The 24,903-nt window shown below is 38.0% G+C and overlaps 1 protein-coding gene across 1 annotated transcript in view; it reads left to right on the top strand.

The window, feature by feature from the left end:
- The window catches only part of NDC80 (NDC80 kinetochore complex component), a 33,680-nt gene extending 11,279 nt beyond the window's left edge, over nucleotides 1-22,401 (top strand). Inside the window, exons 8-17 of the mRNA XM_006058657.4 lie at nucleotides 588-681; nucleotides 1,760-1,866; nucleotides 2,660-2,804; nucleotides 4,211-4,416; nucleotides 8,119-8,271; nucleotides 10,608-10,697; nucleotides 18,149-18,241; nucleotides 18,750-18,880; nucleotides 19,659-19,761; nucleotides 21,981-22,401. Of these exons, the coding sequence (XP_006058719.3) occupies nucleotides 588-681; nucleotides 1,760-1,866; nucleotides 2,660-2,804; nucleotides 4,211-4,416; nucleotides 8,119-8,271; nucleotides 10,608-10,697; nucleotides 18,149-18,241; nucleotides 18,750-18,880; nucleotides 19,659-19,761; nucleotides 21,981-22,118 (1,260 nt within the window). The 3' untranslated portion in view covers nucleotides 22,119-22,401. The remainder of the gene's footprint in view (nucleotides 1-587; nucleotides 682-1,759; nucleotides 1,867-2,659; nucleotides 2,805-4,210; nucleotides 4,417-8,118; nucleotides 8,272-10,607; nucleotides 10,698-18,148; nucleotides 18,242-18,749; nucleotides 18,881-19,658; nucleotides 19,762-21,980) is intronic.
- Nucleotides 22,402-24,903: the final 2,502 nt, after the last annotated feature.

The raw sequence follows: 24,903 nt of genomic DNA, 5'->3' as shown, positions 1-24,903 counted from the left end.
CCTCAGAACTGCAAAATGGAGTGTTACTTTCCCTTGGTTAAATATTGAGTGCTAATAATTCTACTGTTCAGATCTCCACTAACCATGCCATTTTTTTAACCTGAAGTTACAGTGTAAATAATAGCCTTTATTAATTATGTTCTGGCTTTCATAACCTAATCCTGTCAGATTAATTGGATTTAAATGATTAGCAGTTCATTTAAATTTTTCATAGGTTAGATTATCCCCAAAGATGCTTACGTTTGCATTAATAAGCATCATCTCACCTTCTCAAAACCCTTCTCTGAAGATATGGGCTTTTCTGGGTTTTGTTTTGTTTTTTACCATTTACTAAATAACACCTTTATTCAAATTTAAGTGTTCTTTTAATCCTCATTATTCACTTTAGAAGTAGCAGACTGAGTAAATCTGTGCAGCATAATTAATGATATTCCCTAGGTTTGTGTCTCCTTTACAGGAGTTCATGTAACCACTTGGTATTCCTGACTTTCATTATTTTCATTCATATTTAAATTTTCACTTAGAAAAGTGAAACAAACTAAATAGAGATTCACAACTGAGTTTTTAAATCTGCTTCACCCAATCAGCTGTTTTTGGACTACACCATAAAATGCTATGAAAGTTTCATGACTGGTGCTGACAGCTTTGACGAGATGAATGCAGAGCTGCAGTCCAAGCTGAGTAAGTGCTTTTGCCTCTAGTGTGCTGGTGTGTAGCTTATCTTACTATGCCGAATGTTTATATGAGCTCCTCACTTTGAATGTATTTAGATACCTCCTTATTTTTATTATAACTGCTTCTTAGGTGGAGAGAAATAAAGGATGTCCTTACTTTATTATTTTAATAAGTAAAGTACCAGTTAGTGAAAAGATCTATGGTCTCCCATAATTCATGTCAGAAAGTTAAGGGGCCATTGTATTTCCAAAGAAAGAAATTATTTTTCCACTCAGCTATGATCTAGTGACATTCAGAACTTACTGGCTAACTTTTAAAAAATGTTCCATAGGTATTTTACATCATTTTTCTTTTTTTATAATAGTCATATATAAAATGCCAGAGTGGTAGGTAAAATAGATAAGTTTAAGATGTGTAAAGCTATCCTCTAAAGACTATAGAATCATTCAGAATAGGAGGATACCTGCCACTCTCAACCCAAAAAATGAAAGCATTCTCTTGTGTGTCCGTGGGATAGACCTTCCTGAAGAATAGTGAGGACAGTTTCAGTGTGTCCACGTGAGAAAGGGAGCAAGCAGAGTATATGATGTTGGGTTTCTTTTTAAAGAGGAAAATTCATAGTGATCTGAAACCAAAAGCACTAGTGACTTCTTTGCTATTTTGGTTATAATTAAGCATATAAATTATATTCATGTATTCAAACTATTTATTATATACACACTGTGTGCCACCCACCATGTCGGCACCAGGGATACAATAATGAGTGAGAGAAATCTCCGCCCTCATGCGCTTGCATTCTATTAGACAGAGACAATAATCAATAAGAGAACAATAAGAGAACAATCAGAGAACAATAAGTCAGATGGTGGTAAGTGCTAAGAGGAAAATGAAGCAGGGCTGGGAGGCAGAGAGTGCAGTGGACCATGGGAGGGATTGCAGTTTTACAGATGGTAGAAGGTCCCTCACTGAGAGGGTTTCAAGTAGAGACTAAAGGAAGTGAGGGAGAGAGCAATGGTAAAAATGTGGGGAAGAATTTTCTAGGCAGATCTAAGACCTTATGAAATTTTGGGGTTTTTTTCTCCAGAGGATTTATTTAACGTAGATGCTTCCAAGCTGGAATCATTAGCAGCAAAAAACAGAGCATTGAATGAACAAATTGCAAGATTGGAGCAAGAAAGAGAAAAAGAACCGGTTAGTAAACATGCTTATCTTCAATAGGCGTACACACTTACTGACATTCTTGGATCTCCATGGAGAAAACTAGCTATTTCTTTATATAGAGAGAAAAAAAAATTTTTTTAATGCATTAGCAAAATGCATTAAAATGCATAAATTTGCATTAGGAAATGCATTAGCAAAATAAGCTTCTTAAAAGTTAGGGTTTTTTTATATAGGCCACAACTCCTAATGAAAACATGTTTGGTCTCCCTAGAGCTTTGTTTTCCCTTGTGATCTATTGGTCTTGGACTAACGGTGTTCAGAATATGATGAAAGAATCTTATCTACTTACATCAGACCAAAAGGATCTTTAGAACAAGGTCCCCATGTTACATACCTCATGGGAGCACCAACAGGAGGCCCTGAGCTTTGTAATCAGTGGAAAGAGAATGATAATCAATGAGTTTGTGTAATATATTGTATCCTAAGGGCTTTCTAAAAGCTAAATGATGATGTCCAGATATCTAATGTTATTTTGTGTATTATGATGCTAAAATGTTCTATAAAATAACAGATTTTTAAATGTTTGTGCTTTTTCAACCTGGCCGTTGGCTTTATCTATCCCAAATTGGCTTCTGAAAAGTACTCCTCTCGATTGGGTAATAACAGTAAACTCCCCTTCTAGTTCTTTTTGACTCCCTCTAAAACTGAAAAGAAAACTCTAATTTATTTACCTTTAAGATGAATTTGAATATTGCTTTACTTTCAAGTAAAGTATGGAATTATTGACAAGAATAACTAACTTCATATTCTTTTTCTTTTAAAGAATCGTCTAGAGTCATTGAGAAAACTGAAAACTTCTTTACAAGCAGATGTTCAGAAGTATCAGGCATACATGAGCAATTTGGAGTCTCATTCAGCCATTCTTGACCAGAAATTGAATGGTCTCGATGAAGAAATTTCTAGAGTAGGTAAGCACAACTAGTGCTGAAAGTTCATTTCGGCTGGGGTGGGAGCATACACGGGGCTTACCACATACGGAGCAACCTTTGTCTTCGATATCTTTCTGCCTCTTAATGGTAAATGTTGGTAGCAGGCCGCCAAGTTTTTAGTGACTTCTATATCCGTTTCCTGAGGTTGCTGTAACAGATTACCACAAACTCGGTGACTTAAAACAGTGGAAATTTATCCACTCACAGAAGGCTAGAGGCTGGAAATTGGTAGGGCCACACCTTCTCTGAAGACCCTGTGGGAGAACCCATTCCTTGCCTCTTCCAGCCTCTGGAGTCCGTCCGATGGCATTCCTGAGACTGTGGCCACGCCACTCCAGTCTCTGCCTCCATCCACACACTGCCTTCTCTGTCTGCATGTCTCTCTTCTGTCTGTGTTAATTTCTCTCTGCCTGTCTTTTCAGAACATTTATGACCTTTAGGGCCCACTTCAATAATCCAGGATAGTCTCCTTACTGCAAAATACTTAATCACATCTATGAAGACTCCTTGTCCAAATAAAGTATTGTTAACAAATTTCAGGGTCTGGCACTTCACATCTTTGGGTGACCACGATTCAACCTACTATACCTTCTAACATGTTTTCAGATACCTGGCTTTTTGAAGCCAAGACCTAACCTAAGAACATATTCTGCCTGAACATAAACATATCTTTGATTCCACCTTGTAATTAATAAGCCAGGTTTTAAATCTTTGCTAGCCTCAGTCTGCTATATTTGCCTTATCCTCTATCACTATCACTACCTCCTAGACTACTCCACAGCTTAACCTGATTGAAAATAACATGAAAAGATGCTATAAAAGCCCAACTAAAGTTTGTTTATATCTTCGGTGTTCCTAACCTTCGTTTCATAAACACATATGGATCTTAATCATAAAACTGAAAATACTGTGGCCCATGAATTGCTTCTATGGGATGCTTCTATGGTGCCAAAAGTAGCACAAAGAAAGATATCTACACATCACAGAGCCATTGGCTGGCAGTTTACAAAATAAATAGCTATGTGGACCTACTATACTATTTTCCCAGGTCTCTGCCTAGTTTGATTTTACTCTTTTAAGGGTTTTACGCCTGAGCCTGTCTCATGTAGGAATTATATAGATACTCCTTAGGATATTTGATTTAACTCTTATTCTTTGGAATATTGATCATCTGTCATATCAAGGACAGTAATTATCTGGAGTATTTGCTAAATTGATTTATTTTTTTCCAAGTAAGTCTGATTATATATTAGCTTTGCTCTACATCAACTCTTTAAATAGTTCACACTTGGCCACTAATATTTGTTCTCCATAATGACAAGGAAATTTAGACATCTTAATCAACTAGAATTGAAGGAACTTAATTTATTTCTTTTGCAATGCAGAACTAGAATGTGAAACAATGAAACAGGAGAATTCTCGACTACAGAATATTGTTGACAACCAGAAGTACTCGGTTGCAGACATTGAGAGAATAAATCATGAAAGAAATGAATTGCAGCAGACCATTAATAAATTAACCAAGGACCTAGAGGCTGAACAGCAGCAGTTGTGGAATGAGGAGCTGAAATATGCCCGAGGCAAAGAGGCGGTATGTCTTACCATTCCCAGAGCAGCACCTCATCAGAACTTATCTTTGTAAAGGTCCATCCCAATTTAGAAGAACTGAGTGGGTAGAATAAATTGGCTAAAGAGGTAAAATTTTTCAGCATTGACATTTTACTAAAAACAGACTCATCTCTTCATGTCAATTCAGTAACAGCCCAATTTCTCGGTCATACTTAAGATAGCCTGTATTTTCCAATAGTGAACCAAGAAATGAACGAAAAATGTCTCTAAGGCCGTGGAAATAGTTTTCATAAGTCCCAGGCCTTTTATTCTAGAAGTGGACATGAGTCACTTCTTCGTTTACATCCTCACTGCTCAGACATGTGTTTAACATCTGCTGTGTACCACTTACCATGTCGGGTGCAAAGGGAGGATAAAAAGACATAGGAACGTAAGAAACTGCCGTTCTAGTTGACATTTCTCTACCATGAGATCAGACCTCCACCGCATACTGAGGAAGCCTATAGTACACATGAGCAGGATTTTGGTGTGCGTAGTGTAGGGTGATGGATGGCGGTGGTTTTCAGAAGGCTTCCTTGCAGATGTAAGACCTGAGCTGAATTGGGAATGTGAGGAGAGAGGATTAGCCTGGCCAGGCTGGGGAGCCAGCAAGCGACGTGTGTGGGGAAGTTAGGGAGGAAGCAGCACCAGGCACTCTGCTCTCCTGAGCTTTCCATGTGGCTAGAGCCTAACAGCAAGGGATGCGGCATGTGCAGAAGATGAGACTCAAGGATAAGAAAGACCAGGTGGTGAACATCCTTGTCACGTTTAGAAGCTCAGACTTTATCCTGAAAGCTCCAGGAAGCAGACCATTAATACGTTAAACACATAAGATCACATTTCAGAAAGATCTCATTTTTGATAATGTGATAAAATGGATAGAAGGAAGCAAAGCAGTCAGATAAGGATCTGTGGGAAGTAATTGGTAGAAATTACAGGCAGAAGTTTAGATAAAGCTAGTGGAGATTCAAAGAAATGGGTGGATTCTTTCTGCTTAGGAGGTAGAATGAATAAGGAGATGAAAAAAAGGGGGCCAACACCAGGGTCTGGTTTGAGTGATGGGGCAGGTAATGAGTAGTATCATTCACTTAGGAACAGAAGAGATGGAGAAGTTGGCAGTCAGGAGATGAGATGGTAGGCTAGACCTGTTGTGCCCATGCAGCATTTAAATGAAAATATCTTACAGACTATTTTACATGGGCCTGTACTGCAGCATTAAATACCTGGGTTTGCGGTATAGATTTGGTAAAAATCTGTATATATTGTCATTGGAGCCACAGGGTAGACGAATTCACCAAGGAACAATACAGAGGAGGAAGATAGAACTCTGGAAATACCAGCATCTTGGGAGTGGACAAAAGCCCCTTAAGAAAGGCCTGAAAGGAAGTAGGTTCTCAATTCCCCTCCCAGGGATCAAATCGGCATCCCCTATATTGGAAGGGCAGGACCACCAGGGAAGTCCCAGAAGGCATGTCTTTTTAAAAAGGCTCCTTTAAGCATCTACGTCTGCCTATGGAGGCAGTGCGGGTTTTTCATCCTGATCATATTGTGAAGTTCGTTATAAGCATAATGAAACAGTTTCTTGGTCAGGTTTTAACTGTTTTACATTATTAAAAATCTGTATTTTACATAGCTGCGTATGTAATTCTTAATATGGAATGCACAATTCAGCCTGAGCAATAAGCACTGCCTCATTTTTTGAACCATTTCAGCAGATTTTTGCTTTGCCTTAATTATCTGTGCTCCCTTGTACTCCTGACCTGCTCATCTCTGTACCTGTGTATAAAAGAGAAAAATATGTATTTCTAGCCAGTGATGGTGATCGCAAAGGTCTTTGAACCTAGAATTTGGTAAACCTTTGTTGTAGCCCTGGGTTTGCCAGCACATGTTTATGTGACCTCAGCACAGCATCTAACTTCTCAGAGCCTCAGTTCCCTTATTTACAAACTGAAGTGTGATTAGACCAGGTCGGTGAACCTGAAATGTCACTTCAACAGTTATTAGCACATTTTGTCTCTCAAGCACTGTGGGAGAGGGGAAGTTATGAATCTCTAGACTAGGTGTACTCTGTTTACTAGCTCAAACTAGCTGTATGAGTGCTGTTTTTGATTTGGAAGATCAGGCTGAAAGAAGAAAATTACCCAGGAAGTGGGTAAGCAGTGGCCTAATGAGGGGCCAGTTGGGCCATGGTCAGTGAGAAGAAAACCTTAGGGTACTGAGTAGGAGAGATTAAAGAATGGAGGCAAAATACTAAAGTCCAGCATAAAGAGTCCACCCCTTAGTTTTCTTTCCAGACTGATTTTTATCCCACCCACCACCTCTGACTGGGAGTGCCCTTCTGGAGCTCTTTGCTGAGATGGGCATTGAGGCTACCTCCAGACTCTTCAGGAGGAATGTGGTGCATGTTCTCTGTCTGAACTGGTTGGGGGAAGGAGAAATGTATCTCCTTCTGCTGTCCCCACAGTCTGGCAGGATGGAGCACATGGCCTTGTGAAAACTGCTTTATTACTCCAACAAAATTCTAGTGAAAAACAATAATTTCTAGGATTATTTAGTATAAGGCCAGAGAGAACTCCATACCTTAGTCATCCCTGGAGAGCTACTATATTACAAATTATAGTAACTGAAATGATTTCCTGATTTATTAATATGAAATCTTAAATTTTGCATATAAGTGTTGCTTTTAAGTTTTTAGAAATTGAAGATTATTTAAGCAGGTGTTGATAGGTACTTTTGCCCTTGCCTTCTTTCAAAATATTCATTTTACAGATAGTAACTATATGAAAACAAATTGCCTAGACTCTGCAGGTTCGTTTATTTCATCAGCTACTGAGTACTCTATGCCAAATACTGTTCTAGTTGCAAGGGATGCAGCTGCTCTCCTGGAGTGTGCTTTCAGGTGATGGCGATGAACACATGAGTAATCTCTCTCAGGTGGTAACAAGTGCTCTGAAGGGTAAAGAGAGTAGAGAAATTGGGGGTGTTATGTTAGAGGGAAAGCCTTCTGATGATGTAACTTGAACAGAACCCTGAACGGAGGGAAGAAGACCAGGAAATGTGGAATATGTTAGTAAAATATTTTTATCAAAACAGTTGAAATAACATTCAGAGACTTGAGTGACTACAGTTCACTCGTTTTAAATAAATGAAATGTTTTATTTTGTACATTGACAAAGCTAAGGTTTGTTTCTGTTTGATAATTTCTCTCTCTGGTACTTTAAAAAGTGAATTTTAGTTAATACCTCAACATGGACTTTTATTCCAAACTCCTTGTCAGATAAATGGAAAAACAATAGTATTTTGTTGTTGTTATTCAGTCACTAAGTCATGTCCGACTCTTCGTGACCCCATGGGCTGCAGCACGCCAGGCTTCCTTGTCATTCACTATCTCCCAGAGTTTGCTCAAACACAGGTCCAATCATTGAGTTAGTGATGCTGTCTAACCATATTGCTTACTAATTAATTATGGTGTTAAAACGATCTTAAAATTTAGTGCGAATAAAATCTTTCATTCTTTATATTTTAAAACTGCTACTGTTAATACTAAAAATGACAACTTTAAAACTAATGAAAAACACATAATCTTTGAGTAAAGCTGCAAAAAAAAAAAATGCCAATTGAAAACCATATGGAATGGAACTGTTTGTTTTATTTCAATGTTTCTTTTTGTGTTCTCTTCTTACAGATTGAAACACAATTAACAGAGTATCATAAATTGGCTAGAAAATTGAAACTTATCCCTAAGGGTGCTGAAAATTCCAAAGGTTATGACTTTGAAATTAAGTTTAATCCTGACGCTGGTGCCAACTGCCTTGTCAAATACAGAGCTCAAGTTTATGTACGTAATCGTGAGTACTTCAGAAGGTTTTTAAGTGATATGATTGATGTCTGCTCATAATATTTATAACTAACAGTTTAAACTTCAGCAGGTCCATAGCTCAGGACTAAATATAGAAATACAACACTGATACTTGCCTTCTTTCTTCCTGGTAGTAGACCCCTGCTCTCAGTTGTACTGTACTCTTCTAATTATAAAGCCTCATCTTCCCTCTCTCCCTCTAAAAGATTTGATTATATATAAAATAGATGCAAGGCTTAAGACAAAAATGAGACCTGATGCTTGCTCTCAAGTTGCTACTACTCATCTCAAGGGAGAAAGACAAAATAAATACTTTATACATGCTTTACCTGAAATCTTTACACGATATACTAACAAGATCAGTTCTTCTCAACTGAGAGAAGTCTCTACAGCAAAGGTGAACCTGGAATGAAATCTTCAAAGATAAGATATTTATGGGGTGATCTGTGGAAAGGTTTCAGGCACAAGGACACACAGGAAGGCATGAAGTATAACAGAGCATTAAGTACCACCAGCGGCCAATAATGAGAGTACTGTACATAATTTTCAAATATGGCCAAGGGTGTAATTTGAGGAAGAAAAATTTTAAGTGCCCCCCCAAAAATGTTAATTTTCAAAATAGTTTTTAATATAAGAATGTCAATTAAAGTCTAAAACCGTGTGTTTTTTTCTCTTAAGAATCATTCATTCGTTCTGTGAATTATTTATTGAGTATCAACTACATTCCATACCAGCTAGATGCTGAGATAAAATACCCAGAAAGAGGAATTCCCTGGTGGTCCAGTGGTTAGGATTCAGCATTTTCACTGTCAGGTCCAGGTTAAATCTCAGGTTGGGGAACTAAAATCTCTCGAGCTGCACAGCACACCAAACACACACACACACACACACACACACACACACACACACACACGTAAAGATACAGTCCCTACTTTTCCATATTGCAGTTTATTGGCAGACAGATTTTGATTAAATCGAAGCTCATTTTCAATAGACAAAAATGCATCCAATGAACAGTTAATCTTTTACTCTTGTTTCTCAAGCAGCTGCTTGGTAGGTAGGCAGATAGAGTTTACTCATCTGTATATTGAGTAGTTGGATGTGTTAGTGCAAGAAAACAATTTCTGGAGCAAATTACTGTAGAAAAGATGACCCAATGCAAAAAGAATGCATATGCTCAGAAAAGAAGAATCTTTCTTTGCCCCCTGGAAATAGTTTTACATAATAATAGGACAATAAAAATAGCATCAAGAAGATGCAGCCCCCACTGTCTACCAATAAGTAGTATTTGGAGAAAAGTTCTTAAAGAGATTAAAGAGGCAACTGCATCCTTCAAAAAAGAACAACCGAAATTTAAAACTCAGCAAAGATTTCAGAAGACCTACTGAAAACATTGTAGGGTTTTGAAAACATGTAGAGTTTTCTTTTGGAGCGATGAAATTGTTACAGAATGAGAATACCTTGTGAATGTACTAAATGCCATGGAGTTGTATACTTTTTTAAAAAGAGTTGTGGGTGAGAGAACGCCTCCCTCCTGCCTCCCAGTTTTGGCAAGCCAACTTGAGCAATCACCAGCTGGAAAACCATGGCCACTGAGAAGTCCTGGGACATCTGACAAAGGCAGGCATAAGCTAAGCTTTCTTACCTTGTCAGCCTCCTAGACCTCAGACTGAAAAAGCCGGTGGAAGGGGAAGTGGTGAGAGCCCCTTTTCTCTCATTCTTGTGTTAAGTTCTGCCACAGGAACTCAGAAAAAGTAGAGGGGGAAATTGCCCTCTCCCTGACAGGGTCCAGATCTTCCTCGTTTCTTCTGCAGCCTCAGTCCTACTTTGCGCGGCTTCTACATCCAGTCCCTGTTGGATGGACAATTGTCATGTTTCAAGTCTTCTGCTATTACAACAGAGTTAGAATAAGGAGCAAAAAAAATGAAGAAGACATATAATTATAAGGCTAAAGAATTGGAAAGGATTAAGGGGAAAACGATGCATCGAGAGAACAGAGCATAAAAATAAAACCTACATATAATTTGTTTTCAAGAAAGATAACATTAAATTACATGTACTTAAAGAATTTTTAAGTAATAGCAGTGAATTTGCAGAATAGAGAGGCAAGTCTAGAATTTTGCAAGTATTCAAAACCAAAAGCAAGTTACATTCTATAGTTACGGAAATTCCAGTAAAATTAGTTTTATTTTCTTATTGATGGTGTATTAACTTAGATTTAAAACACTGTGGCTTCACTTTTCTCCAAAAGATTCCTCATGAGAGAACTTTTGGAATTATGTCATATGTAACCGACATTCCTATGTGTTTTATAGGCGCCACTCAAGGAACTCTTGAACCAAACTGAAGAAGAAATTAATAAAGCTCTAAATAAAAAGATGGGTTTAGAGGATACTTTAGAACAAGTAAGTAATGAAACAGTTGTTATAAATATAATGTTTTGTGGTTTCCAATTGCTAAGGAATGGATTTTTAATAAAATACAAAAAATGAGTTATACCCTTGACCTAGAAACACTTGAAGTAACTTTTTAAGTAACTTAAACACTCTAAGCTTCACATATCATTAATGATGAAGTGATATGAAACTGAGTAAATCTCCCTTTTTTTCTAATGGCAAATTACCTCTTATAACTTGAGGTGATTTAGTAATATTTGTTTTTATAATAAAAGGAAATTGAAATGACTACCTTAGAAGTGAGTATATATCATTTGCAGTTAGAAGCTAACTAGCAATGGTAGGTAAGAGACTTCCGTTTACCAGATTCTTCATTCAGGACCATGGAATTCAGGGAGATTCAATTTTAAATGCCTATAAAATTCTGTTTCTGAAAGTAGGTTCAGAAAATTCCTGCTTCTGAGATACTTGAAACATACAATCACCAATATAGCTGAGAAAGAAGACTATTGTATTCGATAACCTTTAGGGTAGGGTAAACATTGTTATAGTTGATTAAGAAAAGTTAAAAACTCCTCAAATACAAACAAAAGGTATTATTTACATGGTTAGTACCTAGTCGCTCTTTTAAACCCATGGACTGTAGCCCGCCAGGCTTCTCTGCCCAAGGGGATTCTCCAGGCAAAAATACTAGAGTGAGTTGCCATGCCCTCCACCAGGGGATCTTCCCAACCCGGGGAACTAATCTAGGTCTTCCACACTGCAGGTGGATTCTTTACCATCTGAGTCACCAGGGAAGCCTATTTGTTTATATAACACCAAACAATTAAAGCAACCCCCTAGCTAATTCAACTCTTTGAAAACTATGTGTTCTGGCTAACAGATTTTAAGATATAAAAGAAATCCTATCTTTTTTGAGAATAGAAGCTTGTTAAATTTTTCTCATCTGAAAATAAAATCTATGCATTTCACAAATAACTTTGAAAGTAACGCACACTTTTTTTATATTAACAAATTTTCATCAATACTTACTTTGTATTAGAATTTTTCACACCTCCCACACATAGAAAAAGTTGTTAGATAAGTGAAGAGTTTCATGATACTATTGTTATTGTAATTTAGGGCTTCTACAAATGTGTGGGTTTTGTGACTATCATGGGGAAAAGATAAGAATTAGGACTGCTTTAACGGGTGTGCCCCAGTGGTGATGGTTATTTGAGGTGAAGTGTTTAGCCCACTTCAGTACAGTTTCTCTCTGGTTGGAGTGGGCAGTAAACCTGAAGACTCAAAAAAGTGTGAATTTCAAGCAGTAGGAGCCTCTTGACTGAAATCTGTGTCAGACTACTTGAAACTTTTTAAAGGCTATAGGCAGGAAAATTTGGGCAGGGTAGGGAGGCAATTATGAAATGCCTACTATAGTTTAGGCACCATGTTAATGTCCCAAAGATCAATATAACCAAAGCTTATATGAAATACAAAGTCCCATTCGGAGAAGACTAACATATGCTATTATGCTAATCAGATTTGCTTTTTGTTGTTTTTTTTTCTGCAAGACTCCTTTGGTCGTAGAATAAAGTGACTGAGAGGGAAGGCAACTGAAATTAAGAGGTTAAGCTATAGTACTCAAGTAGGAAATTATGGACATAAAGGGAGGAAACGAAGAAAGGGGACAGGTTGAAGAAATGTTGAGGCAGGACCCAAGCATTTTGTGGCTGAATGAATGCTAGGAGAGAAAGGAGGAGCAACAGTGACTTCCATTTTTCTGGGGTGGGCAGCGTAAGTTAGGAAGAAAGCGAGGCTGGGAGTGGCCAGGGCAGTGCAGGAGATGTTGAGCTCGCTTTCCATGAGAGACAACCAAAAGGAAGTTGAAGCAATAGATTGAAAACATAAAAAGGATACTGGGTGTGAAGCCAGGGATGTGGGTGACATTTCTTAGAATGTGTAGAAGAAAGTGGCAAAAGATTGGCAAAGAAGGAAGTAGACGGAATAGTTGGAGAATAATCCGAAGAGGGAGGATACACTGTAATAGTCAAGTAAAGAAGAAAGAGTGACCCTAACTAAACTTACTGTGGTAAAGAATTCACAGCATATAGAAGGAAGTGAGAAGGGGCTTCCATGGTGGCTCAGACAGCGAAGAATCTGCCTGCAATGCAGAAGACCCAGGTTCAAGCCCTGGGTCAGGAAGATCCTCTGGAGAAGGGAACCCACTCCAGTATTCTTGCCTGGAGAATTCCATGGACCAGAGAGTTCACAATATATACATAAATCATCTTGCTGTACATCTTAAACCCATGCAATGTTTTTTTTTTTAATTGAAGGATAATTGCTTTATAGTATTGCCTTGGTTTCTACCAAACATTAACATGAAACAGCCATAGGTCTACCCATGTAAACCCGTGCAACATTATATGTCAATTATATCTCCATAAAACTAGAACAAAAGGGAGTGATCGGTGATGTCATATGCTTGAGAGACTAAAACCTGAAACTATTTTTAACTTTTATAGCCGATTAACAATGTGATAGTTTCAGGTGAACAGCAAAGGGACTCAGCCATACATATACATGTATCCATTCTCCCCCAAACTCCCCTCCCATCCAGTCTGCCACATAACATTGAGCAGAGTTCCCTGTGCTGTACAGTAGGTCCTTGTCGGTTTCTATTTTAAGTATAACAGTGTGTACATGCCCATCCCAAACTCCCTAACTATCCCTTCCCTCCATCCTTCCCCTCAGCAGCCTTAAGTTCATTTCTAAGTTTGTGAGTCTGTTTCTGTTTTGTAAGTTCATTTGTATCATTTCTTTTCAGATTCCACATTTAAGAGATGTCATACAGTATTTCTCCTTCTGTCTGACTTCACTCAGTATGACAATCTCTAGGTCCATCCTTGCTGCTGCAGATGGCATTATTTCATTTTCTTTAATGGCTGAGTAATATCCATGGTGTGTGTGTGTGTAGATATACATATATATGTGTGTATCTACACACACTACATTTTCTTAATCCATTCCTGTGTCTATGGACATTTAGTTTGCTTCCATGTCTTGGCTATTGTAAACAGTGCTGCAGTGAACATTAGGGTGCTAAAACTATTTTTTGATTTGACAAGTAGTTTAACCAAGTTAAGATGGCATAAGATAAAATAGCAGTTTGAAATAGTAAAGGTTAAACAGAATAGCAAAACTAATCAATCTGATAAGTACTTTAAAATAATCCCCAAAACCATTCAAGAAAAAATGAGAAATGGATACACTATAAATATGTGGGGAATTTACTTAACTTATGAAGTAATACAAAAATCTATCTTTAAGAAATTTTGCTTATAAGACTAGTTTAACCTCATATCACAAAGATACCACAAAAGAAGAAAAACCAATCACACTTATGGATAAAGTATAAAGTTTAAATATTAGCAATTAAAATTTGTTTAGCAAGTATTTTTTTAAGAGTCTGCTATATATGCCTGTACTATAATCAGTGTTGGTGATATATCTTTCTTTGTGAATTCTTATTTGTTTGGAAAGGTGGGCGTGAAAACAATTATAACAAATTCATAAGATTTTTGGAGTATAAATACAGCATGTTGTGGATTCTCAATACACCTACCTAAGATAAGCATAAGTTCTTTCTGAAGGAGGTGGTAGATGAGCTGAGTTGTGAATAGCAAGTAGGAGTTGGCCAGTGGATACACAAACGGATAGAAACACAGACACACATACCTGCCTCTGAAGGCCCGGACACCAAAGACCATGACGTGTTAAAGAATTACCTTGAGTCTAAGTAGGATAGGGAAGAAGCCTGGAAAAACAAAAACCTAATTCTGAAGAGGCTTACTTGTTCTTACTTACTGGTAGAATTTTTATTCTGTAGGCAGCAGGTACCACTGAAGGTTTTTTAAGCAAGGGAATAAAACCTGTGTATCTTAGTAAGCTTACAGTGTTGACATTCTGAAGAATACTTTAGGAGGTACGTGCGACTGGAGACATATAATTAAGAGACCTAACAGTATCCTGAGCTGTAAATGGTAAGGAGGCAAACCAACGCTATTGCAGTGAGGACGGAGAACACAGATTTAAAGGTTAAAACGGAATTCCCTGGTGATCCAGTGGTTAGGACTCTAAGCTCTCACTGCTGAGGGCCCAGGTTCGATCTCTGGTCGGGAAGCTAAAAGTCCTGCAAGCCATGCAGCACTGCCAAAAAAAAAAGATTCGAGCAGCATTATTTAGCCATCCACTTAGTGAAGGTTAAGGAAGAGAGGGAGATTAACAATGTCCGGGAGTCCAGCTTTGGTATACAATATTAAAGAAAAGTTACTTATGACACTTGTTAGCAGTGGTAAGTTAGACTACATTCAAGAGGGGCTATTACAGTGGAGTTTTGTAGTAGGTGAGAGAGGGCTTATCCCAAAGGCAACAAAGAAAAGTGGGAATTGATAGCCAAGGGGCAGGGTGGGGATCAGCAGCTGGAAATACCAGAGTAGGGTATTCTGTCTAAGCACCATCCTAATAGGTTTCTTTCTGAAGGCCGGCCAAGGTGAAAAGTCATCACCTGGAGCATGGCAGGGGATAAGGAATCTGATCAGAGATTCAGGATGGGAGATTCTGGTTTAAGTGACTTGGGCAGGATTCTTGCTTAAAATTGGATAACGCAGAGACAAACATGAAAGCCCAAGTCAACCTAATTGAGAAGAGTTTAGAAGATCCTGAGTAGTTTGGTCAAAAAGAGATTCTTTGTCAGTGACAATATTCTATAACTTTTATGAAAAATACGAAGAAGGTTGTAGAACAGAATTTCAGCCTGGGATATGCCATTGCAGGTCTCTGGGACATCAAAGTAGAGAATGTCCAGTAGGCAGTTGGAGTTTGGAAATAATATAGATACAGGTAGGTATTTTTAGCTTGCATGTAATTAACAGCCAGGAGATTCCCCAGGTATGAGAATGAGTGAGAGCTCTCCCAAGTGAGCAAATGAGAATACAGCCAAAGAGAGACTACTAGGAGAATGTCCAAAGTACACGCAGAGAAAGAGAAATTGACTGAATTAGAAGGACCCCCACCCCCACCCCCAAGACTTAAAGAGGAAACAAGGAGTTTCCATGATCTTAGAGACCAAGGAAGACAGTTTCAATAGGGAGTGGTCAGTAACCACAGGTCTTACTCAGATTAAATCTGAAAAGTACACATTGGCTTTAATCATAAAGATGTTCCTCCTGACATTTGCAAAAGCAACATGAACCAGAGGAGCCAGAAAGTATGTTACTGTGGAGTGTAAATGGTGAAAAGGAAGATACTATAATCTGAATAGGATATTCTTCATGGGCTGCTACAAATCTATTGCAGATGTTTGAATCCACGGAAAGCTGGTGAAACTGTGGCCGAAAAGTGGTGTGTGGGAAAGGTTTTTGGTTTTGGTGTGTGGTTTTCTTGTTTTGTTTTTATAGGAGAGGGTTATTTGGTTTTGAAGATGAGGGGGAGAGTTCAACGGGAAAAGGGTGAAGTTTAAAAAAGCAGGAACAAATGACCTTGATGGATTTGAATGTGGTCCATGAAGAAATACAAAGGCATGAGATCCAGAAAAGAGCTGAAGAGCTTACTTCTCTTCATGAAGAAAATGTGTGCCCTGCATCCTTTAACTGGAAGGAAGAAAGAAGGGTCTCGTGTTGGTTGGTTGGTTAGAGGCAAGAAGTGATGGAATTCCAGTCTGGTGGCTTCTGTCAATTATAGAAGGAAAAAATCATCTGATTGATGATTTCTTTGTTTATAAGTGACTTGAGAGCTAAGAAACAAGGGACAGAGGGAGGAAGTCAAATACTAATAGTTAGGAGTTGCATTGGCGACTTATTTTTAATTCCTCTCCTGTTTATTGCAATGGAATGTGTACTCATAATCAAAAGAGGGGAGAGGAAATGTCTAATTGGTAAAAACTGACATGGCAAGAAGCGCTGCTCAGTTAAAAGTAAACACATTTGACCAACCATAAGGGCCTAGTAGAAGTTCTGGTTATTGGAGTGTCGATTTTGGTCTTATTGCAGGTGAATTTAATGAAACAGTTTGTTTGCTTCAGAAGTAGCATCTTTAGACTGGAAGCAAAGTTTATAGCTTCAGTAACTGGTCTTTAAAATGTGAAAGGCGAGTGATGTAGAAAAAGCCCTTGGAGTTCATTTTGAGTTCTGGGCATATGCTAGTTGAATGATCCTGAGTAAACTGCATTCTTTCCAGCCCACTTGTCTCTCTCTTGAATAGGAAAGGAATGTCCCTTTCAAGATCTTTGGATGACTGAATGAGAAGTACTGTGTGCAAGGAAAAAAAAAAAAGACAGTACTATACTGCAAGTTTCTTAAATAAGTTTAGTCATTTTACCATCCTACCTTTTACCAAATAACAATAGCTTCACTAAATTTTTCCCAAATCATATGTTTTGTTTTAAGTTTATGTATGTGTAGAATAATCCTTTTAAAGAAAGACATCAACTACTGTTTCCTGTTGCAAATACTATCCTCTTGATCTAGCTGAAAAACATTCTGTATTAATTACCAATATCAACTGGTATCAGCACTTGTCAACAGGAAATGAAAGAAACACTTTTTTTTTTTAAAGGAACACTTTTTTTCTTCCCCATTTTGGTTTCAGCAGATCTTAAAGCTCAAACTTGAACAAGATTAAACGTTAACTTGATTACTCTTTGGAAGAATGCATTGCCTATAACCAATTAGCAAATATTATCAAATAAAATCAGTGTGAGTAGTTCTCTTTAACATCCCAGAAAGTGAACACACAAATGAAAGCCACATAACTAAAGTAGATAAAAATCTAAATAAAGTTAAGACTTCAAAACGGCAGGGGAAGGAGTGGGTGGGACAAATTGAGAGAGTATCATTGACATAAATACACTACCATGTGTAAAATAGATAGTAGGAAGCTGCTGTAGGGAACTCAGCTCAGGGCTCTGATGACCTAGAGGGGTGGGATGGTGGGGGAGGGAAGTGATGTATGTATACGTACAGCTGATTCATGGTGTACTGCAGACACTAACAACATTGTAAAGCAAATGATGTTCCAATTTTAAAAATAAATAAAACCTATCCATTAAATGAAAGAGAAATAAAAACCTAGAGAGCAAAACAATTTATATTTAAGGACTCTCACAGCTACAGAAAAATAGAAAAACAGATATTGGTATCTATTTTACTGAGAATTAAGCCAAATTTTTTTATTCCTAACTAATGCCCTACTATACCATTCTACATTTAAATATTATATATTTTTTTTAAATGCCTTCTTGAAATTAACTTTTCTTGGAAAAAAAATTAAATTTGTATGACATGAAAGGTAAAAGTACACAAGAACTAGAAGAAACAAAATGGTTCAGTTAGTTGGTTGATAATACAAAAGTTTTATAACTTATTAAAAATTTTTTGGCGTATAATTATGATTTCTCAACCAAAGTTTTATTCCTCAAGTTAAGTACGATGATCACAGAAAGCAGGAGAAGTGTACGAACTCTGAAAGAAGAAGTTCAAAAGCTGGATGATCTTTACCAACAGAAAGTGAAGGTGAGAGTTTTGCCCATTTGTTTAGGTTCTCCAAAGCCATGTTAATGGACTAGGCACCTGTTCCGACATCAAGCTTAAATCTTTGAGCTATATCCTATATCTTGTCTACAGTAATCTTCTTGTCCAAAGTTTATTGTAAGGAGTTATTTTTTTTCTAAAGAACTTTTTTCTGGAATTGTGCTATTTTACCATAGACCATGTTTAATACTCCACTACTACTATATATTTACATTTGTGATTCAGTATATTTCCTATATACAGGCTTGAAATTACTAAATGAATGCAGTATAGGCCTGTTCGAAAGGTCACATTTACGTTTATAGTATAAAATTTCCAAAGACCATTTAAAGTCCTACCACGTGTAAAGCAGTAAACAGTCCTGTGAATACAAATGATGATGCAACCTGATTTCTTTGAATGCTTGACATAAATGTTTTTTTTTTCCATCCCCCTGGAGTATATAGAATGTGAATATTGAAAAAACATAACTGTGACTTTATCCTGATAGGAAGCTGAGGAAGAGGACAAAAAATGTGCCAATGAGCTGGAGTCCTTGGAGAAACACAAGCACCTGCTGGAGAGCGCAGTTAACGAGGGCCTCAGTGAGGCTATGAATGAGCTAGATGCTATTCAGCGGGAGTAAGTTCATCTCGCCAAGATCTGTGATGTGTATTTTCTGTTTAATTATTTAACATCTTTATAAAACTAGACCTGGTTTATTTGCTTGGCTTTACATTATAGAGCTGGCCTGGGGAGGAGGGTGAGTAGAACCGAATGAAGTAGAGCAGCTTAAGATACTTCCCCTGGATGGTACATTCTTCTCCCATGACAGCTGTTGTCCCCTGTTACCTTTCCAGTCAGAAGAGAACGGAATAGTTATAATCCATAGGCTCTATGTTAATTTATATTCAAATACACTCAAAAAACTAAAAAAAAAACTTTCAGTCTGGCACTATAATCCTTAAAATCACATCTCTCTGTTTCCTTACTTGTAGCCTAGGGATAGAAAAGTCAGGTGAAGGTGTTTGGGGCATATAGTTTTTGTTTATAATTTGAATCCAAATGCCTAAAAGTAGGACTCCCAATTCCTTCCTTCATCTGTATTTAGTGTCTTGTCCCTGAAAGCATTTACATTTATAATCCTTTTGGAGACTCAGGTAAACAGTATGCTCCCAAGTTTTATCTGTTAAAGCATGAAGGTTTGGTTTTGTTCGGTGCTGTTATTTGCATGGGATCTTTGGAAATGTTTTTATTTCTGTTTGATTGCAAACTGGACCTCTGTGAATTAGACACAGAGTAAGCAGAACATAGACAACCACAGCCTGGTTTTATTGAAATACGAAAAGAAGTGAGCTAGCAAGAGCTGACATATTAGGTTTTCTCCTAGACAGTTCAAACAAGAGTCTCTGTCCTACAGATACCAACTAGTCGTGCAGACCACAACTGAAGAGAGACGGAAAGTGGGAAATAACTTGCAGCGTCTTTTAGAGATGGTTGCTATACATGTCGGGTCTGTGGAGGTAAGTGTGTAAAGTCTTTCCTACAATCTAAGAAAGCTTTTTCAAAGTCTGATATATTTCTGTTTTGCTTCTATAGAAATTAAATGATCATTTTTATTTCCCTGGAGAATATGATCTAGTAAAAATTTATCAGAAGAGTCTTACATAGCAGTGTGTGTTTTGTAGTAATCTGTTTTACATAGGTTTTTAACTAATGAATAATATACCCATATACTGGTATACGATTCATCGATAAAAGGAAAGAAGCACTGATGCATGCATGCTACAACGTGAATGAATGTCAAAAACATGATTCTCAGTGCAAGATGCAAAAGTGCGCATATTTATGACTCACTAATATAAAATGTCCAGAAAAGGCAGATCCGCAGAGGCCGAAAGTAGATTTATGTTGCCAGGGGCTAGGGTGGGAATAAGGGCAGATGGGCACAAAGATTGTGGTGAAGGTTGTGCAACTTTGTCACTTGATTAAGTTATTCTTCTTGTTCCTTAAGGCATGTTTGTTTTCATTGAGTTATAATATAAATACAAAAAATAGCATAGCCCTTAATAAAAAATAAGTAATCTGTCTTATTTGCATAAGCAATATACAATGATATTTTATTACATCCAACAGTTTATAATGATGTGGCAGGCCATATTCTACACACCAAAAACATTAGTACATACAAGATGTAATTAAGATGAAAGAGCATGTTTTAATGACAAATATTTTTCCTATTACAAAGCAAGAGTCAACTGAGTCAATCTGAAGATCAAATTGGCTTTATTCAGTGATTCATGTTTTGGGCAGCATCCCATGTGGCAGATAAAAAGGAGCTCCAGAAAAGACAAGGTTTAAAAAGTCAGAGGGGGTGGGACAGAGAAGTCATAAATTTAAACAGGGTTGTTCAGGCAAAGTGGCAAGGTCACCTTCCTTTGTGGGACAGAAGTTCTATTCGGCAGATGACTTCACTGGTGCCAACCAGGAAATTCCAGAAGGACCAGTTATGATGACATTGCTGGGGAAGGTTGAAACTGCAATTAGATTGAGCATTAAGTCCCACCTTAGTGATGTAGGCTTAGCCAAAGTGATTCCATTTTGAGCCTGATGTTTCTTTTTAACATTCCTTCCTGTTAATTTCATGTATGTAAACACAGAATAAAGTATTTTGGAAACATGAAATTTACCTTATCTCCACCTTTCAAGTAGCTTGAAGGTTTAACAATAAAACTATCCCTGCAACCTGCTGTGCAGAGCCTACAAACTAAAATAAATTGGTAAATCTAAAGGTCCTTAGAAATTCACTAGGAGATAAAGTTGAGGGGGAGCTCATAATATCACATTAAAAGGTTTTCATTTGTTAGACAACAGAGCATGTGATCTTCTCTCCCCTCTTCTCTCCTGAGTGACATTGAACTTCCGCTCATTTGCTGGCCAGTGCTCTTCTCTGCTTAGTGGTAAAAGCTAAGAAAAGCACCCTGCAATACTGCGTCAGAAAACCTGGGTTCTACCCACATCTTCCTAGTTCCACCACTCAGTGTCTCCGTAACCTTTCATGGCTCCTTGTTCAAGAGTTATTGTTCATCTGGACCACAGACCAGAAAATGATTTGAGTGGTTACATTTCTGGAGGTCAGAAGTCTAAAATGATCCCTTGGGGCTGCACTCCTTCTAGAAGTCACAAGTAGTCCTTGGGTTGTGGTCTCTTCCTCCATCTTCAAAGCCAGTAACCCAGTATCATCTGTCCTCTCTAACCTCTCTTTGTCCTTATGCCTTCCTTCTCTGACTCCCACACAGCTGATTCCTTCTCACAAAGACCCTTATAATTACGCTGCCCCACCAGGATCGTGCAGAATAATCTTTTCTCAAAATTCTTAACTTGTTCACATCTTCAAAGTTCCTTTGACCATGTTACATAGCATTCATAGGTTCTGGTGATCTATGGACAGCTTTTAGGAGTCACTTCAGCGTACCACACCTGGGAACAAACAAAAATTCAGTAACAGTAAAATGGATAAGTAAATGTTGGTACATTCATTCAATAGAATGTTATATAGGAGTATATGAATAAGCTATAGCTATACAAAAGGAACACAGGAGGGACTGACCAGGTAGATGCAAGAGTATTCAGTTTATTCTTATTCTTAAAAACGTTGCAGTCTTATTTATAGATTTCACAATTAAATGCTTTAAAAGAAATCGATGTTTTTACATTAACAATTGCTAAATTTTTCCATTAGAAACACCTTGAGGAGCAGATTGCTAAAAATGATAGAGAGTATAAAGAATACGCATCTGAAGATCTCTTGGAAAACATCAGAGAGATTGGAGACAAGTACAAGAAGAAAGCTGCTCTAATTCAGGCTCTTGATGAATGAAGATAAAGTGTTGATTAAGCAAGAACTTTATTAACAGTGTAAATTTTGAAACGTCCTTTGTAGGTCTGAAAAATCTTTAGCATATCCTATATCCCTCCTTACAATGAAGTCTCATGACCACATCTTCCCAAGCCCGTGAAGTATTTTTATATCTTTTCTAAATCTAGTTCATTAACTTAAGATATGTAGAACCTGAAATTATGGTAACTTGTTGGATTGTTATATTTAGATATGAAAGACCAGTTGTATTATGTACCTGGAGTTAATAAATTGCCTCAATGCAGTGTGTTTTTTCCCCTGATTTCTCTGCCTAACTTGACATGGTTAGAAAAATAAGTATTTTGAGTATAAGAATTTTAAAGTATAATTAAACAGGAATCAGCAAACTAATTAGGCCAAATCTAATCACACCCATTCATTGACGAGTCATCTGTGACTGCTTTCCCCCTACGAAAGTTTAGGGATTCTCCTGGTGGTCCAGTAGTTGGGGCTCTGTGCTTCCAATGCAGGGGGCACAGGTTCAATCCCTGGTTGGGGAACTAGGCTCCTATATGCCACACAGTGTAGCCAAAAAGAAAAAAGAGCAGAATTTATTGTGTGTGACAGATCAGATGGCCTGAAAAGCCAAAAATGTGTACTATCCACCCCTTTACAGAAAGTTTGCCAGCCCCTGGGGTAAACTACACATGTTGGCACTGACTGACCGACTGAAAACCTTTCCTAATCATTCTGGACACATTGGTCAGACCCACTCTTTAGCCAGAGCTGAGAAACTAAATTTCTGGATCCATGCTGTCTTTACTCTGAATTTTTCAAAGCCGAAGGATGTGGAATGTGAGAATCAGAAGAAACAATCTCGTTTTTTAGAGATGAAAATTTATTCCTAGAGAAGTTCTGATTTACCTCAGGCCATGCCTCTTAGTGGCAGAAGCCCCCCTCAACTTCTTGAACCTGTGCTCAGTCCTGACCACAGGAGCCCTGAAACATGAATGTTCTGGATGGGGAGGGAGTCACATTGGAAAGAGGTTTTAGGGACTTCCCTAGTGGTCCAGTGGTTAAGAATCCGATTTACAGTGCAGGGCATGTGGGTTCCATCCCTGGTTGGGAATCTAAGGTGCCACATACTGTGGGGCAACTAACCCAGCGCCACAACTACTGAAGCCCAAGAGCTCTGGAGCCCGTGCTCCACAAGAGAAGACCACACTGCAGCTAGAGAAAGCACTCACACTACAACTAAGAACCCGCCCACTGCAGTGAAGTGAAGACCCAAAATAATTTTTTTAAAAAGAAGCTTCTTCGACAGGTCTAAATTGTTGGGAATCTCCTTGAACTGGCATCCACCTCCAGTTGAACTTTCTATTCTTTTTATTCCAACTCTAATGCAAATCAGAGTGAAAAGCATGATAAAAGGAAGCATAAGCAGTATACAGAATGAGGCTCAGCAGGTAAAGAATCTGCCTGCAAAGCAGGAGACACAAGTTCGATTCTGGGTCAGGAAGATCCCCCAGAGGAGGAAATGACAACCCACTCCAGTATCATTGCCTGGGAAATCCCATGAACAGAGGGAGCCTGGTGCGCCATAGTCCATGGGGTTGTAAAGAGTTGAGCACCATTTAGCAATTAAACACACAAGTACAGAATGGAATGTCTTTTAGGAAGGGCAGGGAGGGGGCATTCAGCCTGGAGTGTCCATTCAAAGACAAGTCATCACTGGGAGATAATAGGTATGGCAAGATTAATGGTTACCAATGTACTCAAGAATCTTGACTCTGACATCTAATAGAACCTTATTCAATGGTGGAAATGTTGTGTCTATACTAACCAGTATGGTACCAGCCATATGAATCTACTGTGTACTTGGATGGTATATATATATGACAAAATGCATACTCAGGGCTGTGCCACTCAGAACATAGTATGGAAACAGCATCAGCATCACTGGGGAGCTCATTAAAAATGCAGACTGTTGGCCCCACCCCAAACCTACTAAATCAAAATCTGCACTTTTTGCTGTGTATTGACACAGACTTAAACTTTTCTTAAGTTCTGGCATATATATATATATATCCTTCCATAAAACCATGCTCACAAGCTAATGAATATATCCATCACTGCTTAAGTTCCCTCGTGGCCCTTTGCAGTCCTTCGTCTTGCCCCTACCTGACACCCATCCCCAGGCAAACACTGATCTGCTTTCTGTTCCTTTAGTTTGCATTTTCTATAAACAGAATCAATTTTGTTTCTTTCATAAAGCTGTGAGGTCCATGTTGCAATAGTTCATACCTTTTCACTGATGAGTAGGGTTCCATTGTATGTATTTATTGAGTTTGTTTATTCATTTACCTGTTGATGGACATTTGGATTGTTTATAGTTTGGGCTATTTTATAAATAAGGTCATTATGAGCTTTCATGTACAGATGTTTATGTGTATACCCTTTCATTTCGCTTGGGTAAACACGTAGGAGTAGAATGGCTAGTTCATATGTGGCAGGTGCATAGTTAACTTTTGTGAAACTTAGAAAATGTTTCCTAACGTGGTTCCTACCTGCAGTGTATGCGCTGCTTACGTCCTTACTCACAGGTGTATGGTTTTAATTCAGCCATCCTAAGGGTATGTGGTTCTATCTACTATGATATTAATTTGCAGTTTCCTAATGAGCAAAGGTGTTAAATATCTTTGCATATGTGTTTTTTATCAACCATATATGTTATGTATATGTATTCTCCCAGTCTGTGATTTGCCTTCTCATTTTCTTAATGTGCTTAGTCACTCAGTTGTGTCCA

This window comes from Bubalus bubalis, chromosome 22 (assembly GCF_019923935.1).
Source record: "Bubalus bubalis isolate 160015118507 breed Murrah chromosome 22, NDDB_SH_1, whole genome shotgun sequence".
NCBI classification, from domain to species: domain Eukaryota; kingdom Metazoa; phylum Chordata; class Mammalia; order Artiodactyla; family Bovidae; genus Bubalus; species Bubalus bubalis.
The sequence above is the reverse complement of the archived record's forward strand: the minus strand, read 5'-3'. Positions and strand labels throughout refer to the sequence as shown.